Source organism: Ipomoea nil, unplaced genomic scaffold, assembly GCF_001879475.1.
Source record: "Ipomoea nil cultivar Tokyo-kokei standard unplaced genomic scaffold, Asagao_1.1 scaffold2805, whole genome shotgun sequence".
Lineage (NCBI taxonomy): Eukaryota > Viridiplantae > Streptophyta > Magnoliopsida > Solanales > Convolvulaceae > Ipomoea > Ipomoea nil.
In genome coordinates this window covers 296,845-315,186 of record NW_017619233.1, presented here as the reverse complement: position 1 = coordinate 315,186, position 18,342 = coordinate 296,845, and the positions used below count along the sequence as shown (strand labels likewise).

The window sequence follows — 18,342 nt, the reverse complement described above, 5'->3', positions numbered from 1 at the left end:
TTTAGTGTTTTGGAGTTGGGTGGGTTGGAGATGGTCTAAGGTGCATTTGAGAGGGTGTAAATTAAGGTGATTAAATGATTCAGCAGACATGACCAAATACCGCATAAGGAATTTGTCCACTTTAGATATAAACCCCACACTATAGCTGCCGAGATTCGAAGCTTGGCCTCTCTTCCTAAATACGGCCTACTGATTTCAACTAAGCCCGTGCGGGCAAATGACTAACATAATCTGCTAACTCTAACGGTGACAAACAAAGTCAATAGAACATGCATGTACAGGCTGTATAGTATTAGCTTCAATTCTCACCCAACTTATTACAGATCTTCCAAGACCATCCAAGAAAACCGATTTTGGCATAGTAGAAAGACCATGAAAAATGCTTATAGCTTATTCGTTTGGGAAGAAAATTAAAGACTGAAAACTTGCTAAGACTGCAAATTATATTATTCTTAGCAGTGAGAAGTCTGGTAAAGGCAGAGCTCCCTGCAAATAGAGCACAACCTGCCGCATACTGGGCCGACACTTTGGCTCGTATTGACAGCAAAGAAGACCAAGCTTCAAAACTAGCTCCACTTCTCCTACAACATAATCCGCCCCCAAATTTGAATCCACAGTTTTCACAATTTCACCTCTACACCAATACGAAAACACGCGATCAACGAGGATGAGATCGTTGTCTTCTTCGAATTGTGTATCGAGAGGCCTTCTCCCGCACACAACTTCAAGCAAGAATGCCCCGAAAGCATACACATCCGTGCACGTTGTGGCCTTCCCGGCCCTAGTTTGCTCCGGGGCAAGATACCCTATCGTCCCGACTAAATGAGTGGTCTGAGGGTCGGTCCCATGATCGTATAGTCTTGCCAGACCAAAATCGCCTAGTCTCCCATTAAGTTCCCCGTCTAGCAACACATTGCTGGCCTTAACGTCTCTGTGGATCACGAGCTTCTCCCACTCTTCGTGGAGGTAGAGCAGCCCCGACGCCACGCCTTTGATCACACCAAACCTCTGGCTCCAACCGAGGGTGATGGGTTTCGGGTTGTCGAACAAAACCTTGTCTAGACTTCCATAAGGCATGTACTCGTACACCAACAGGAGCTCACCTTTTCGCCTGCAATACCCTAAAAGTGGCACTAAGTTTCTATGGCGCAATCGGCCAATGCTTACGATCTCCGCCACGAATTCCCTCATTCCCTGCCTGGATCCATGAGAGACCTTCTTCACTGCGATTTCCACATTACAAGACCTCAACACCCCTCGGTACACCATCCCAAATCCCCCTGATCCCAATAACTCCTTCTCTGAAAACCCCTTGGTAGCATAGTACAAATCCTTGTACTTAAACCTATGAGGTCCGAACTCAAGTTCCCAATCCTCAAGCAACTCCGCAAACTTCCTTTTCCTTCCAATATAATAAACAATTCCCAAGAAGATCACCACAAACGTTGAAATTATCGGCACCCCAATAACCAAGATTTTTGGCCTCCCCTTAGGCAAGATTCTAGGGAGCTTTGGGAGTTTAGAGGGATCGAGCTCTAAAGCCACACCGTTCATTTTAAAGCTCCAACCCAGAACGTATTGGGTTGATACAACCGCACCGGTGGCGGCTGTGAAGCCCACAGACATGGTTTCTTGAAAAACCGTTGAAAGATCATAGGACAAAGACAAGATGGGCTTTTTAGGCTTGCGAGAAACCATCAAGGGAGCCATTGTAACATTCATTTGCTTAGCTTTTCCATCATATTCTACCCACACCCGGATCGCCTTGCTCCCAGCAAGTCTCAAGCTACGAAAGGTATCATTATCATCATAATACCCTGCGGATTTTGACACATTAGATATCATCCCGTTGATGTCAATTCCAACGTGGTTGCCATCGATATCACGAAACTCTTTGGTCTGCATAGTGTCAAGCTCCACCGCCACGACGTGGTTGGTGGATTTGCCATTGTTGGAGCCATTGAATAGGCCTAGATACGGGGCATCAAGCCCGCCCAGAAGGCCTCCTACTGGGGAAATAGCAAAGGTCATTCCATGGCCATCCAAAACCGAGAGCCCAGGCACAATAGCGAACACAAAGGTTGTTGAGAAAGAGAAAGATGAACCATTTGGACCCTTGAAATTGACAGGCACAGAATACAAGGCTCGGCTTGTTTGAAACGTAGTCTCATTTGTTAGTCTCAGGATGCCATTGGGCATGACCCCGGCCGCTCCATCGAGGCTCAGATTGGCCGAATTGAATCCATGATAGGTGAATCCGACATCCTCTGAGCCCACAAAGTCTACCAGTGGTGAAGAAATAACTACCCATATTACAAGCTTGAAAATCATGACTAAGCTAAGGTTGCTTCCCAAGATTATCTTCTCAGTACTCAGTATGGAGTAGTGTAATTACTAATGTGTATGTGAATTTCTCCGAGGCTTCTAGTTTTTTCTTGGATGGTTTAATTAGCATTTATGGTAGTGCCAATGGGAAGTTTGATTTTTTGCAGGAAAATTAAATGAGTTGGGAGGGTGCTGGTTTTGACTAGTAAACGGTGCAGAGTCCTGAAAGGGAAATGGGGTGTTCATAGTCAAGATGCAACTGCTTTACAACATGCTTCTTAATTGTGTTGGTCACGGCTAGACAAAATGGCTTGTAAAAGACTCCGTGTTCAAATTGTACAAGTCTATGATCCAATCATTCATCTTTAACATATATGGCGTTTGGCTGAAATATAATGGGATTGTTATGCCGTAGAATAAGGTGGACACGATTCTATGTTCATAATTACTGAACTCTATGTTCATAATTATAAAACTTTATGTTCATAATTTTTGAACTTCATATTCACAATTACAGAACCCTATATTCATAATTACTAAATTCTATGTTCATAATTTTTAAACTTAATATTTACAATTATTGAACTCTATATTCATAATATTGAATTCTATATTCATAATTATAAAACTCTATGTTCATAATTATGAACAGTTTTGAAACCGTGTTCATTTTGCAAGGTGGACACGGGTCCACGGCATAATTTGCCAATATAATGAGGGTGAGGATGGGGATTCGTGTTTAATTACACTTATTTCTAATACCCAATTTATTATCTAAAATGATTTTGCTTCTACCTTGTTTTGTTGGATGGAATATGATGTTTCATTATTAATGAATATTTGACTTTCAAGCATTTTTAAGTAAAATTGACAAAACAAGCACTTTGTGACATGTTAAAAATATTGTAGGGTCTTATATCTCTTATACGAAGTACAATTGAAGTGGTTAAGTATTCATAGAAAGTTAAGGCAAATGGAGCAAATCATTTGGCCAATCTCCTACCACTTAGTGTGTTGACAGTAGGGACGAGGAATTAGTCTTCTGGCTATCGATCAGAGAGATACCTTTGGACTACCAAAAAAAAAAATTTGTTTTCAAAGATTCGAGATGAATAAGGGAAATGTGGACAGATTTCGACAAGTCTAGGGATACGACTTTGCAACATACTGAAGGCATTTTGGCTATATCTCATTCATTTGAAGCCCAATTGAGGTGATTCAAGTTTTCATAGAATGATAAGATGATCCTCTACAACTTTCATGTTCAAAATTTTGAGAGATTTTGACTAAAGCATCGATATCAACCCAGGTATATATCGACACGTCTAGCAAGACAACAGCGTCACAAAAGCGTGTCGTCTGGGCGGTGACTGATTTCGATATCCCTGCGATATGGCTGTATCGCAGAGAATGTCAACAAATCTATTTAAGTAGCATTTTTAACACTTTTGGGACACTTTTCAACCCAAGACCCGAGAGAAACAATCCAAAAGGGACTTCAACCACTCTCTAGAAGGTAACTTTATATCGCAGGAAGGCTTGGAATCAAGATTTTTTCATGGATTAAAGGGATTCTTCTATGCTCTTGATATCCTTTACAATATATTTGATTTCTTTCATTTTTTCTTCCATGTTTGGAGGCTAAAATCTGAGTACTTGAATTTATAATGAAGCCTAGCTAGGATGAGACCTTGTTCTTAATTGTTTTCTTGCTTTAATATAATACATTATTATATCCTTTGATTCAATCGCTTTTTTTAATCATCTTTTAGTCACACAATTGAAAAGAGTGGCATGCAATCTTAGAGATAAGATGACATCGATCTTCTACATTTGAGCTAAATTGTTTAGTGGAATTAAAAAATCTTTAATGCAAGAATATTTAAAAAAAAAAAAAATTGGTTTAGGATTTAGTTCTTTTTTTTTTTTTTTAATTTCTTTTTTATATAGTTTTGTTTAGAAGTTCATTTTTGTTTTTAGTATTTATGGTTTACCTTTAGGGGGCGTTTGGTTCAAGAAATCTTAAATTACCTAGGTAATCTGAGTCTGATAATGTTATATTACCTTATTTGATTCAAGTTATGAGATTACCTTGTAATGTTATATTACCTGAAAGCTGATGTGGCGGTAATGTTTCAAGGTAATGTGATTACCCCATTTTCTTAGGTAATCTTAGATTACCTTGAATTATTCCAACTTTGCCCTTGTTAACTAATCCTTACTTAATAATAATAATAATAATAATAATAATAATAATAATAATAATAATAATAATAATAATAATAATAATGAAATTTACGCTCACTTAACCAACAATTGACGGAAGGACCTCAATTGGAAAAAATTTAATAGACGGGGGGGTTAAATTGTTCAAATTAAAAGTCTAGGACAAAATTTAGAAAATCATCATACTCGGAGGACTATTGCTGAAATTAACTCTATTTTTGATAGAGATATCCTCCATATATTTTGATTGTCACATGATTGAAAGGAGTAACATGCAACCTTAGAGGATGACATCAATCCTCTACCTTTGAGCTAAATTGTTTAGTGGAATTTTTTTTAAAAAAATCTTTAACGCAGGATTTTTTTTTTAAATGGTTTAGGATTTAGTTTTATTTATTTATTTATTTATTTATTTTTATATATAGTTTTGTTTAATATTATTGAATATATTAGAACAACCTTGTTACCTCAAGACGGTGGATCCTTTAATTTATTGAGCGCACATATGTCTCCATACAAAACTAAATTAGGCCACCAAGTATACTTATAGCCCCATAATGGAACAAAAGACATATACTGGCAAACAGTAGTCCAACATATGTACAAGACAATAATGTCGTCTCTAATCAAAGGACTATTGCATACTTGTAATATACAACATTTCGATGACGCGTAGGTAAACACTATGCGGTACGTTGTAGTCAGTCATTGTTTAATGGCTTGTTATCTAACAAGCACCCATATGTTCACTATTTGTATCTCATACGCAATGGCATGAGACTCACCATAAGTAGGACAATGTTCTACTCTTATCAAAATTCTAATGCCAAATTAGAATTCTTATGACTAAGAACATTTTTACAATACTTAATTAACTTCGTCACTCAAATTCTTAACTCTTAAGAATGAAGAATTATGAATATTGTATGGAATAATATCAAATATTAATGAAGCCAAAATAAAATAAATTGTTAAGAACTATTGCATTTTGATTTTGATGATGTTAATATTGCAAAAGGAATTTAGATACCCCAAACTTTTAAGCTATTGTATTAAGCTATGTATCTATTGTATAGGCCAAAAACTTAAGAATTCTTTGTATTTCAGGTTGAGGTTGTTCAAGCTGATCAAGTTTAATGTACTAGTTGGATGTTGGCAAAGAATTAGCTATAGTAAATAAGATGAACTAAAGACAACAGACCAGCAGATTCGATTAGAAGAATGGACCAGTAGAGCGGACTAACATAGCATATCAACAGAAACTCATCAGCTATGCAACTTTAAGCCACTTCATTAGCAGGAGAATATTAGGAAATCATCATCAAGAAAGCTGATTGCATTCTTCATCAAAGGTCTCAATCTTGCCACTTGTCAGCATCCAAGCAAAGGAGCTCAGCAAGTCTGTTATGTTTAGTTGTAACCTACTGTTAGTTAGCCTAGCAGTTTTAGCCTAGCAGTTTCATCTTCTTTTCCCTCCATTGTTTTGTATATAAACAGAGCTTGTATCTCTTTGATCACTAGATGAACAATAAACCTTTTTCTTCCTATCAAAACTCTCTCAATCCTTTTCTGCAATATGGTATCAGAGCCCTCAAGGTAGGAGCTTGATCCATTCGTTTACAATGGAGGCTTGGCCCCCAGTTAATGTCAATCATACGACAAGTACTTCAGGAGCAAATCATACAGGGATTGCAGCTGGACCAGCAAGGAATATGGCCGGACAAGCAACTCCCTCAGCAACACCAACGAACGGATCAAATCTGCCAGAGGTAACCTATGATCCCAACTCACAGTCCAATCCCTATTATCCACACATCAACGAGAATCCAGCTTTGGACCTCGTTTCCATCCCTTTGGATGGATCAAACTACCGCACATGGTCTAGGGCTATGACCATGGCGTTATCTTGTAAGAACAAGGTAGCCTTTGTCAATGGAACCATCAAAAAGCCCTCTCAAGACAATTTGGAAAGGTATTACAATTGGGAAAGGTGCAACAACATTGTGTGCACCTGGATTATCCGGACTTTATCCCCAACAATTGGGCGTAGTGTTCTATGGATAGATACAACATATGGGATATGGGATGATCTAAAGAGAAGATTCAGCCAACAGGACTTGTTTAGGATCTCAGAGATTTTGTGTGAGATCTACCAGACAAAGCAAGGTGATGATTCCTTGAATGAGTATTTCACAAAGCAAAAGTTACTATGGGATGAGTTGTCTATACTCAGACCACCTAAGAGTTGCACCTGTGCTGAGAAATGTGAATGTGGAAAGAAGCTAGATGAGATAACAGAACAAGCAGAAAAGGACAAGTTGTCCATTTTCTTGATTGGTTTACATGAAAGGTATACTGCTGCCAGAAACGAGATCATGATAATGAGACCCTTACCTGATGCTAATGAAGCCTACTCTATGATTTCCCAACAAGAGAGGCAATTTCAGATGGCTGGAGTTAGCTTTTGAAATCAGCTACATCAGGCAGGAGAAAACAGTAGTGTTGCAGGGAACACAGGGACTGTTTTCTTTACCAAGGCAGATGGAGGCTTCCAGCAAGGCTACAAGAAGCAACAATCATTAAACAAGAAGCCTGTGTGCACCTATTGTGGCTATACTGTCCATACTCAAGACAAGTGTTATAAAAAACATGGATATCCTCCTGGTTGGAAGCCAAGGCCAAGAAACCAAAGCTCAGTAAATCAGGTCCAAGGAGCATCCTCATTACAACTATCTAATGAGGATCAAGGGTCATATTTCACTCAGAATGATTTCAAAAGGTTTATGGAGTTCATGCAAATGCAGAAGACTAGTTGCAATACACCCCTTGATCAAGCCCCACAAGTTTCTGCCAATACTGTGGCAATTGAACTCCAAAGTGAAGGTATGGTTTCACTCAACTCTGTTAAGTCTGATAAGACTGAGTGGATTATAGATAGTGGTGCTACTCACCATGTCGTGAGTAATCTGAACTTGTTAAGCAATCAGAAGAAAGTTCAGAATTTGCATGTGACTATGCCTAATGGCCAGCAGGCTGCCATCACACTCACTGGGACTGTTTACATATCTGATGAGTTCATCCTTCATAATGTGCTATATGTGCCTGGCTTCTTATATAACCTGATCTCTGTAGGAGCCTTCATTAAGGACTCCAAAGGTGCTATAGAAATACACTCTAACCAATGCATTATACAGGATGCTATCCATGGGAAAGTGATTGGAAAAGCTGAGCTGCAAGAAGGGTTGTACTATCCGTTTTTTCCTAATATTCCTATATGTAATTCTGTTTCTGTGTATGACAACTGTATTCTGTGGCACAATAGACTAGGACATGCTTCATGTTTTAAGATTCAGTCTCTGAGACAGTTGGAACCTACCATTCAAATCAATAAAAGCTTGGTCTGTGATTGTTGCCACTTTGCTAAACACAAAAGGTTGCCATTCCAGAATATCACTTCTATTGCTGCTAATTGCTTTGATTTACTACACATGGATATTTGGGGACCTTACAAGGTGGCCACCATCCATGGACATCATTTTTTTCTCCCCATAGTAGATGATCACAGCAGATCAGTATGGGTTTACATGATGAAATTGAAGTCTGAAACCAGAAGTCTGATTACTAACTTCTGCAATCTAGTTGAAAACCAGTTTGGGGCTAGAATAAAGTGTATAAGGTCTGACAATGGCCTAGAATTTGACATGAAGGGCTTATTTGCTCAGAAAGGAATCTTACATCAGACTTCCTGCACATATACCCCACAACAGAACAGCAGGGTTGAAAGGAAACATGGCCATCTCTTAGCAACAGCTAGGGCACTCAGATTCCAGGCCAGCTTGCCTGAATGTTTTTGGGGTGAGTGTATACTGCATGCAGCATACTTAATTAATAGACTGCCCTCTATTGCCATTGGTGGTCCGATTCCTTACCAAGTCTTGCTTAAAAAGGCCCCCCAATATCAAGATTTGAAAGTCCTTGGTTGCCTAGCTTATGCAGCTACAATGGGACCTAAAGCAAAGTTTGATACTAGAGCAAGGAAATGTGTGTTTCTTGGTTATGCTTGTGGCACAAAAGGCTATAAACTTTATGATCTAACAACAAAGGAGTTCTTCCTGTCTAGAGATGTAACATTCCATGAGAATGTTTTCCCTTTCCAACAAAACATCAGTCAGATAAGGGAGATTCAACAAATAATATTGCCAACCATGAAAGGTGATACATTACAGATGCTTGAAGTCCCAGCTCCTCCTGTCATTCAAGATGATGCAATACAGATGCCTTCAGATGATTGCCAACAAAATTCCTTTCAGAATGTTCACAATCAGATTCAGGATGATGCTTACTCTCTGAATCATTCTCCTAGTCAGTCACCTGAAAACATACAGGATCTCAATCATCCTCCTCTGAATGTTCAGCAACAAGCTACTAGGAGATCATCTAGACAGAAGCATGCTCCCACTTACCTGAAGGACTATGAGTGCCATAACATTGCAGCAAAAACCTCACCTCACATTATGGATAAAGTCATGGATTACAATAGACTTGGTCCATCCTTTCAGGCCTTTATCATGAACATTTCAAGCCACACTGAACCTAAAACCTACAAGGAAGCAGTGCAGCATGATTGTTGGAAAACAGCTATGGAGGAAGAAATTAAGGCTCTAGAAAGGAATAATACCTGGTAGCTAGTTGACCTGCCACCCTCAAAAAGACCCATTGGATGCAAATGGGTATACAAATTCAAGCACAAAGCTGATGGCACTATCGAAAGGTACAAGGCAAGATTAGTAGCTAAGGGTTACAATCAAACTCTTGGCATAGATTATCTTGACACCTTTAGCCCTGTTGCCAAAATGACAACAATCAGAACTCTTCTGGTTATTGCAGCAGCCAAGAATTGACATCTTCATCAAATGGATGTTAATAATGCTTTTCTTCATGGAGATTTGAAGGAAGAAGTATACATGCAATTGCCACTTGGTTTCACAAAAGGGAAGGCTGGGCAGGTATGCAAACTCATCAAATCTCTATATGGTTTGAAACAGGCTAGTAGACAATGGAATAGCAAGTTGAGCATTGCCCTACAAAACCTGGGATTTAAGCAATCCATACCTGACAACTCTTTGTTCACTAAAGGAGAAGGTGCCTCATTTGTAGCCCTATTGGTGTATGTAGATGACATAGTGGTTACTAGTCCTGATTTGGGAAGCATCACTGAAATAAAGAGACAGCTGAATGCACAGTTCAAAATAAAAGACTTGGGATCTCTAAGGTATTTCCTTGGACTGGAAGTTGCTAGACAGGAAAGTGGTATAGCAGTGTGTCAAAGAAAATATGCTTTGGAATTACTTGCTAACACAGGGTTCACAAATTCCAAACCTGTATATAGCCCTACTGTTCCATCTCATAAGCTGAGCAAAGATAGAGGGAAACCCTTGGAAGACAACACTCAGTACAGGAGAATTGTGGGCAAACTCTTGTATCTAACAATAACAAGACCTGACATCAGCTTTGCTACACAACAACTTTCCCAGTTTTTGGATAAGCCCACTGATCTCCACTTACAGGCTGCTCATAGAGTCCTAAGGTATATAAAAGCTGCTCCAAGCCAAGGGTTGTTGTTTCCATCATCCTCTGATTTACAATTAAAAGCCTTTTCAGATTCTGACTGGGGTGCATGCATTGATACAAGAAGATCTGTCACAGGTTTTTGTGTATTCTTAGGTAATGTTCTTATATCTTGGAAGTCCAAAAAGCAGCCTACCATATCCAAATCATCCTCAGAAGCTGAGTACAGGGCCTTAGCATCAACCTCATGTGAAATACAGTGGCTGATATATCTACTCAAAGATCTTGGAATCACTCATAACTACACTGCTGCAGTCTATTGTGATAGCAAATCAGCTATTGCTATCGCTGAGAACCCAGTCTTTCATGAAAGGACTAAACACATTGAGTTAGATTGTCATCTAATCAGAGAAAAGCTAAGCAAATGAGTCATCAAACTGCTTCATGTTCCCTCTGATATTCAGCTTGCAGACACCTTCACAAAAGCTCATTGTCTTGCCTCTTTCAACTCCTACATATCCAAGCTTGGATTGATCAACTTGTACAGTCCAGCTTGAGGGGGGATATTAGGATATCATCATCAAGAAAGCTGATTGCATTCTTCATCAAAGGTCTCAATCTTGCCACTTGTCAGCATCCAAGCAAAGCAGCTCAGCAAGTCTGTTATGTTTAGTTGTAACCTACTGTTAGTTAGCCTAGAAGTTTTAGCCTAGCAGTTTCATCTTCTTTTCCCTCCATTGTTTTGTATATAAACAGAGATTGTATCTCTTTGATCACTAGATGAACAATAAACCTTTTTCTTCCTATCAAAACTCTCTCAATCCTTTTCTGCAATAGAGAACCAAAGCAAACCTGCTATTTGGCACAAAATCATCAAAGCCACCTGGATTTATCTTAGCCGTTAGATGAAACAAGGACACTGCTGCACCACGTTCTTTTTCAAATTATATAGATTCAGGAAAAGGACAATGAAATGTTTAGAAGAAGACAATAGTACAATGTAGCATTATGGAGCTTGTGACAGATTTGGACACATGTCACATTGTGGGTAAAGGAATTATTCTAATTCATGAAGATTACAAGACTGCACTTATTTCTATTTACTTATAAATAGCTCTAAGCTCAAGAAAAGTTTTTTTTTTTCTTTTTTTCCGGAATTGAACAAGAGAATTATCTAAGTGTTGTGCATTCATATTCAAGAGAGTGATACACTAGAGCTATCAACATCTACAAATCACACTATTTTGGTTCAGGTTTGAAGATCATCTGCTCAATGCGACTTCGTGGCTGACAATTGAAAGTGAGATCAAGTGTTGAAGATCAGAGCGGATATTCAAGTAGAAGGAACACTACTAGAAATCAACAACGCTTTGTGGATACTTTCATGGTTGAAAACATCGCTTGGCGCTTCTCGGCACCCAGGGGGGTTAGCCCCTAGGCAGCGATTAATCAGCGCATAGGCGCCCGTGTAATAATTATAAACTATTTAATACTTTAATAGTTAATACTAAAATATTAAATATTAACTTAAAAAAAATATAGAGTTTGAACAATTTAGGGTTATTTTGCAGAAAACAATATCGTTTTGAGTGAAATAATCCATTTTTTTTTTAAAAAGAAAGAAAGAGAACAATAGCTAATTAGCCGACTAGGCGGCCTAGTCGGTGCCTAGGAGGCCTAGGCGGCTGCCTAACCAGCCGACCGCCTAGACCACTAATTATGGTGATACGCTAGGCGGAATTTTTGCAGCACTGGATACGTTTTGTGTGATCTGTTTCACGTCTATCTGAAATGTAATTTTGCATATTCTCTTAATCTAGGATTACTGGTTTAATTTCTTGCAAACTGAATAGCAGACTGATTAAGAAGACTCTCGATCAGACACTCATTCAGATAGATCAACAGATATAGCGTAATGCGGAAGACTAAGGCAGAAAGTAAATCAACACATAAGTTTGTTTACCTAGTTCGATACAGTGTGTATCTACATCTGGGGGACAATCACCGATGCATCCAATCAACTAATTCAGACCAATGTACAAATGTAGAGAAAAATGATCTCACCCAAGTGCTCCACACAAGGTCAGTACCCAGTCTACAAAGGTTTAGTGGATTGTTGAAGTCGGAGAGCCATGCATTTAGAAGTCCAATGAAATCCCTTCAATGGAGAGCTAACTCTGATGCAGTCCGCGTCACTGACGCAGTCCCACGTTGTTCCCACAACTGAGTGATCTGTGCGTCCAATTGTTTAAGCAGTGTTGATTCTTCTCAAGTTCATCTTCGTAATCACCATGAACTCTTTTTCTTGAGAAGATGCATAAAACCAGAGATGTGTATCTTTTTAGTATAGAGTGTTGCGGCTTTAATCAATGCAACCCTAACTTCCAAGAGTATATGTGCTTATATACTTCTTGATTTGGACACTCTCCAAAAATAACTCTGGTTGTAAAAGGTAGGACTTTGTGAAGTAAAAGATCTTGAATCTTCAAGAAGATTTAGTCCATACCTCAAGAGACGATTCGCTGATATTCTTTCCAAAATAATCATCTCATAAACGCGTCTGCCAACTTTTAGAAACTTCCCTTTATCAGACCTTCGGTGGCTTGATCCAGAGGTGGATCTGTTGACTTTACTGATCAATCAGTCTTCTTCAAGAACGGACAGATACCAAGCTAAACCCTATCTTAATTTGCCATAATAATATTGCCAATTACATGTTGGGTTTTTCTTTAAATAATAAAATACTAACATGAAACAATACTAGTGAAAAGCTCTTTGCGATTACAAGGAGAAGAGTGGAGTAGGCTATTGTCGAACCACTATACAAATCTCTCTCTCACACTGTCCTTATATTTAAGTCATTTACTTATCAGTTGATCAAATCTGAACACACACATTGCACTTATCAAGCTATTTTAACTATCAAAACTGCGCTACAAATTTTAAAAGACGTCCACTGTCTATCGCTTGTTATAAGCTAGTGATACGCTATGTTTGAAAAACGTGTTAAAGAAAAAGTTTATAAAAGTCTATTCAACCTCCCTCCCCCCCTCTTTTACCTCCCCGGGACTAACATACATAAGGGGCACGACATATACACGGTGAAACAAGGATATCAAAAGCTGGTGGATGATTACACTGTTGATTATGTTGGTGAATTTAGCCAATGGTCTCCTTTGTGGCGTTTACAGGTTCCTCACAAAAGTAGATTTTTTCTTTAGCGTTGTGTTAGATTAATTCTTCCTACAAAGGTTGCCTTGTGTGGTAAATGGGTTGATATTGATGTGTTTTGTCCTATGTGTGGTCTTGATGACGAGTCAGTGGACTATTTTTTTCGGTTTTACGGTCGGTTATTGATATTTCAAGAGAAAACCGATAACCAACCGAAAAACTGAAGATTAATTTAAAAGAAAATGTAAGATAGAGGTGAAGGTTGCACTGTGGGCGAGTTAGGAACTGAATTTGGATTACACGACCTACCTCCGTAAACCTCACATAGCTGTAGCATCGCTCCTCCACACTGCCACGGCCTATGAGCAGTGTTACCTTATGCTCCCAGGTATTGGTAGCGTCATTTTTGGCCTCCCAAATGGCTTATAACACAGCAGCAACACATCTAATTAACTTCTTGTTGATTCCAACCACCAAATATCCCCTCCAACCAATCAACAAATGTAGTGTCTCATGTCCAAGACATTCAAATTAAAAAGATTCCAAACTTCTCTTCCACATTAATGTCCATTTGCTATTCACCTTATTAAGCTATGATTAATTGGACCTTGTAATTTAGGCCTAAATAGTTGATAATGAAATAAATATAATAAAATAAATTTAGCAATTTTACTTTAAAAATTCGGTTATATTGAACCGACCGAAAACCGTCTATTTCGGTTATATTGGTTGTGAAGATTGGTCGGTCATGAAGGTTCGGTTAAAATTTCGATTATTAACCGAAAATCGACCGAAACCGACCAATGCTCACCCCTAGGTATTGTGCTTAGTGATTGTAAAGCTTTGGCTTCTTTGTTTATGTCGTGTGACTTTCGATTTATCCATTGCTAACTGAATACGGTGACAGATTTTCTAGCAGCTAGAAGCAGTTATGAGGCCTACTCATCTTGGGATGGGTCGGCTCTTGAGTTTATTGTAAACTTTTGTTCTCTTGTTGATTAATGAATGCTTTGGTCTGGATTTTTTTTTTTTTTTACATTATGCTTAAATTTATTTGTTTTTAACTATTAAAACATCTATCTATATAATTACCATTATACCACTACCTTTTCAACTGAATTTAACACCATTGATTATGATTTTTTTAGACAATTGTGATATGTCCACATGTACACACTTTAAGATGCATGCAATATTATTCTTTCTTTTTTTTTCTCTCTCTCTATTAAATTAGAATATGCGAATACAATTTTACTGTGAAAATGATGAGGATTGGTATTTCTGAATAGAATACATACAATAGTATATAGAGATAATAAAACAGATAAAATAAGAGTCCTAATACAATATAACTAGTCAACACATAATAGACTCCTAACACTCCCAATCAAGCACAAGGTGTATGAGAAAGAACATTGAGCTTGCCACGCAAATAAGTGAAGCGAGGACCCGGGATAGTCTTAGTGAAAATATCTACCAGTTGGCCATTCGTAGAAATAAAATGCACCTACAACTCCTTCTTCACCACCTTGTCACGAACAAAGTGATAGTTGATCTCACATGCTTTATGTGTGCATGAAACACCGGATTAGCACACAAGTATGTGGCGCCCAAATTATCACACCAAAGAGTAGGCGTCGACGGAGGACTTAAACCAAGCTCCTTCAACAGCGACACCAACCAAGTCACTTCTGCAGACACATCGGCAAGTGCCTTGTACTTAGCCTTAGTCGAGGAATGCGCTACAGTGCGTTGTTTACGACATGTCCATGACACCAAATTGCGACCCAAAAATACAGGAAAAACCACTGTAGACTTCCAGTCAGCCGGATCGCCAGCCCAATCCGAATCTGAAAAGTCATGAATGTTAACCGAAGAGGACTTACACACATGCAGACCATAATGAAGCGTACCTTTCACATAACGAAGCACACTCTTGAGCAGACCCCAGTGCGCCGTATTCGGAGCATGCATGTGCACGCACAACTTGTTCACCGCAAAGGATAAACCAGGCCTGGTCACAATGAGATATTTCAGAGCACCAGCCAGGCTACGGTAACACATGGGATCAACATAAGGAACGTTTGTGCCGTCATAAACCCTAGACAGAGATACCGGAGTAACAAGCGCCTTCTAGTCAACCATCCCAGCACGCTTTAAGATGTCGTTCTTATAGCCCTGCTGAGACAATAGCAGACCGCCATGCAAGAAAATAGTCTCAATACTTAGAAAGAAAGACGGGGCACCCATGTCACAAATCTTGAACTCAATCCCCATCTTATGAACAAGAGTAGACACCTGAGTCGAGTCAGACCTCATCACTAGGATATTGTCTACATAAACAAGTAGATATAACCGCATAGAGCCACGAGAATAAATAAATAAAGAGACATTTTTTTAGACGGAGTGAAACCAACCGAAACCAAAAAGGTGTGCAGACGATTAAACCAGGCCCGAGGAGCCTGTTTGGGACTGTACAGCGACCACTGCAACAAACACACATTATCCGACATAGATTTATCTTCGTACCCCGGTGGCTGCCTCATGTAAACTGTTTCAGCAAGATTACTATTGAGAAATGCATTATGAACATCTAATTGTCTAATAGTCTAATCACACGAAACTGCCAAGGCAAGTAGAAGCCGCAAAGTGGTCGGTTTGACTACCAGACGTCTCAAAGAAATCTCGCCCGGCCACTTTATTAAAGCCCTTAGCCACCAGACGGGCCTTATAATGCTCCTTTGTACCCGAAACACCCATTTACACCCGATGACATTCATCCCAAGCGTAAAGGGAACCAACCGCCACGTCTGATTCTGCAGCAATGCATTAAACTCGGCGTCCATCGCTTCACACCACTCAGAGTGCACCAAGGCCTGAGAGTAACACGTCGAGTCCGGAGCACCAACCTGCGCCACCAAGGCAGCAAACTAATCACCAGACCGCGACGTGCTACGAGTATTCATCGTGTGCTTGCGCACTGTCGACCTGCCGCGACACACATGCCCGGAGGCAGCTACCCGTGACTCAACAGCGCCAACACCCTCAAGAGCCGCGTCATAAATAGTTTGTGAGCTAGACACCTACTGGTCAGAGGCACGCACGACTCCGGATGAGGAACTGGACGGGCAGTCAACACCAACACCTTGCATGCATGGAGATGGAGTCGAAACAGTTACACTGCCCATGACCCAAGGAGCAGCTGCAACAGTACCTGAATCCTGTGCATTCACAATAGTAGCAAATAGATACACGGCTTCATCAAACCCCACATTGCGACAAACGAAAACCTTGATATTAGTAAGGTCCAAACACCGATAGCCACGATAAGAAGGCGGATAACCAAAGAAAACACATGGAGTGGACATGTATTGCAACTTCTTACGGTTATATGGATGTAATAGAAGATAGAAAAGACACCCAAATACACACAAGAAAGAATAAGTATGACGAGACTTATGGAGACGGAAGTGCGGACTATCATTATGCAACACACGGGTAGGAGCGCTTGCGTTAATTAAATACATCGCGGTTTCAAATGCATAGTCCAAAATACGAGTGGGAACTGAAGCCTGAAAGCAAGCCCGTTTTTAACAATGTGGCGGTGCCTGCGTTCTACCCGACCATTTTGTTCGTGGGTATAAGCGCAGGACTGCCTATGATTAATACCCAGAGAGGAGAAAGTTTTATATAAATGCTTGTACTCTCCCCCTAAATCAGACTGAACAGAAAGAATCTTACAACCAAAAGAACACTCAACAAGCAAATGAAATTGATCAAAAATTACATATAAATCAGTCTTGGCACGCATAAAAAAGAACCAAATATAGCGAGTGAAATCATCAACGAACAAGAACAAGTATTTGTAACCATTAACTGAAAGCATTGGCGCTGGGCTCCATATATCAGTATACATGCAAAGTAGTGGACACAACACGAGGTAAAGGAAACCGAGACGATTTCCCTAATTGACAAACCTGACACAACGAAACAGCACTAAGACTAGAAGTATTAAACGAACAAGAATCTAAAATTTGCCGTAGAACTCGAAGATGCGGGTGACCCAGCTGATTATGCTGTTGAGTTTGTCTCATATATGGATTAGGAATAAGTGTTTGTCTCATACTAAGAGTAGGAGTGAAACGGGTAGACCTATTGTATAGGGATTAGATGCCTATAAATATATTGGTTGTATCCCTAAGGGGTAGTGTCACCATATACACCATCACAAATAATAAGAGAATACTTTCACTCCCGTGGATGTAGGCACATTGCCGAACCACGTAAATCTTGTCTTCTTTATCTTTTACTGCCATTATTATTTTTCTTGTTCTTATTAATCTCAACAAATTGGTATCAGAGCATAGTTGAGATGGCTAGTTCAAGTACAAAATTCGAGGTATCAAAGTTTGATGGTATAGGGAATTTTGGGTTATAGCGGTCCAGGGTAAAGGATATATCAGGGCCTTCTGAAAACCTTGAGGGTGGAAAATCCAGCAAATATGGAAAAAGCTGATTGGAAGGAGTTGAAGAAGCAGGAAGCTACGGACGTGGTACATGCTGATGAATCTTATTATAGTGAAGGTGATGTTCTAGCGGTAACCTAGTAACAAGTTCGAACATTGTTTGGACTTGTTGGGAGTTTCTAGATGCTAGATGAGAAGTTGGTGAGGGGCGCTGTAGTGTTGGGCAACGCGGATACCAGGAGGGGTCGTGGACCTGGTATTGATATGGGTCAATATTGGCTCGGTATGAGTCGGGCTTGTCATTAGTCTCGGCTGGTATTGGTATGGGCCAGTATGGCACTAGCATGGGTCGGGCTTGGCATAAGTCACGGCTGGTATGGGAGGACTTCTCGGGACGACGAAGAAGTTCGTGAACATGCACTGGGAAATGTTTGATGCTGTGTTGTGCGTGTTGCTGGCCAGTGGTAATTGCTGGTTAGTGGAGCATTGGGCAAGGCACACGTGTTTAGTGTGACTTTGCAGGGGCGCTGTTGTGTTGGGGCAGCGTGGATACCAAGAGGGGATATGGACCTGGTATGGGCCGGAT

General features: G+C 39.7%; 1 protein-coding gene and 1 long non-coding RNA gene across 2 annotated transcripts; both read right to left on the bottom strand.

Annotated features, from left to right (window-relative positions):
- Nucleotides 1–270: 270 nt before the first annotated feature.
- LOC109158310 lies at nucleotides 271–18,183 on the bottom strand. Its single transcript, XR_002050363.1, has 3 exons — nucleotides 18,172–18,183; nucleotides 12,869–12,879; nucleotides 271–434 (listed from the first exon to the last, which is right to left on the bottom strand). It is a non-coding gene; the product is annotated as an uncharacterized LOC109158310 (long non-coding RNA).
- LOC109158307 (L-type lectin-domain containing receptor kinase IV.1-like) lies at nucleotides 374–2,450 on the bottom strand. Its single transcript, XM_019306234.1, has one exon. The coding sequence runs from the start codon at nucleotides 2,329–2,331 to the stop codon at nucleotides 442–444; it is 1,890 nt and encodes a 629-aa protein (XP_019161779.1). The 5' UTR covers nucleotides 2,332–2,450; the 3' UTR covers nucleotides 374–441.
- Nucleotides 18,184–18,342: the final 159 nt, after the last annotated feature.

Coding starts and splice junctions, on each gene's coding strand:
- LOC109158307 (XM_019306234.1), bottom strand. CDS start 2,331: ATGATTTTCAAGCTTGTAATATGGGTAGTTATTTCTTCACCACTGGTA.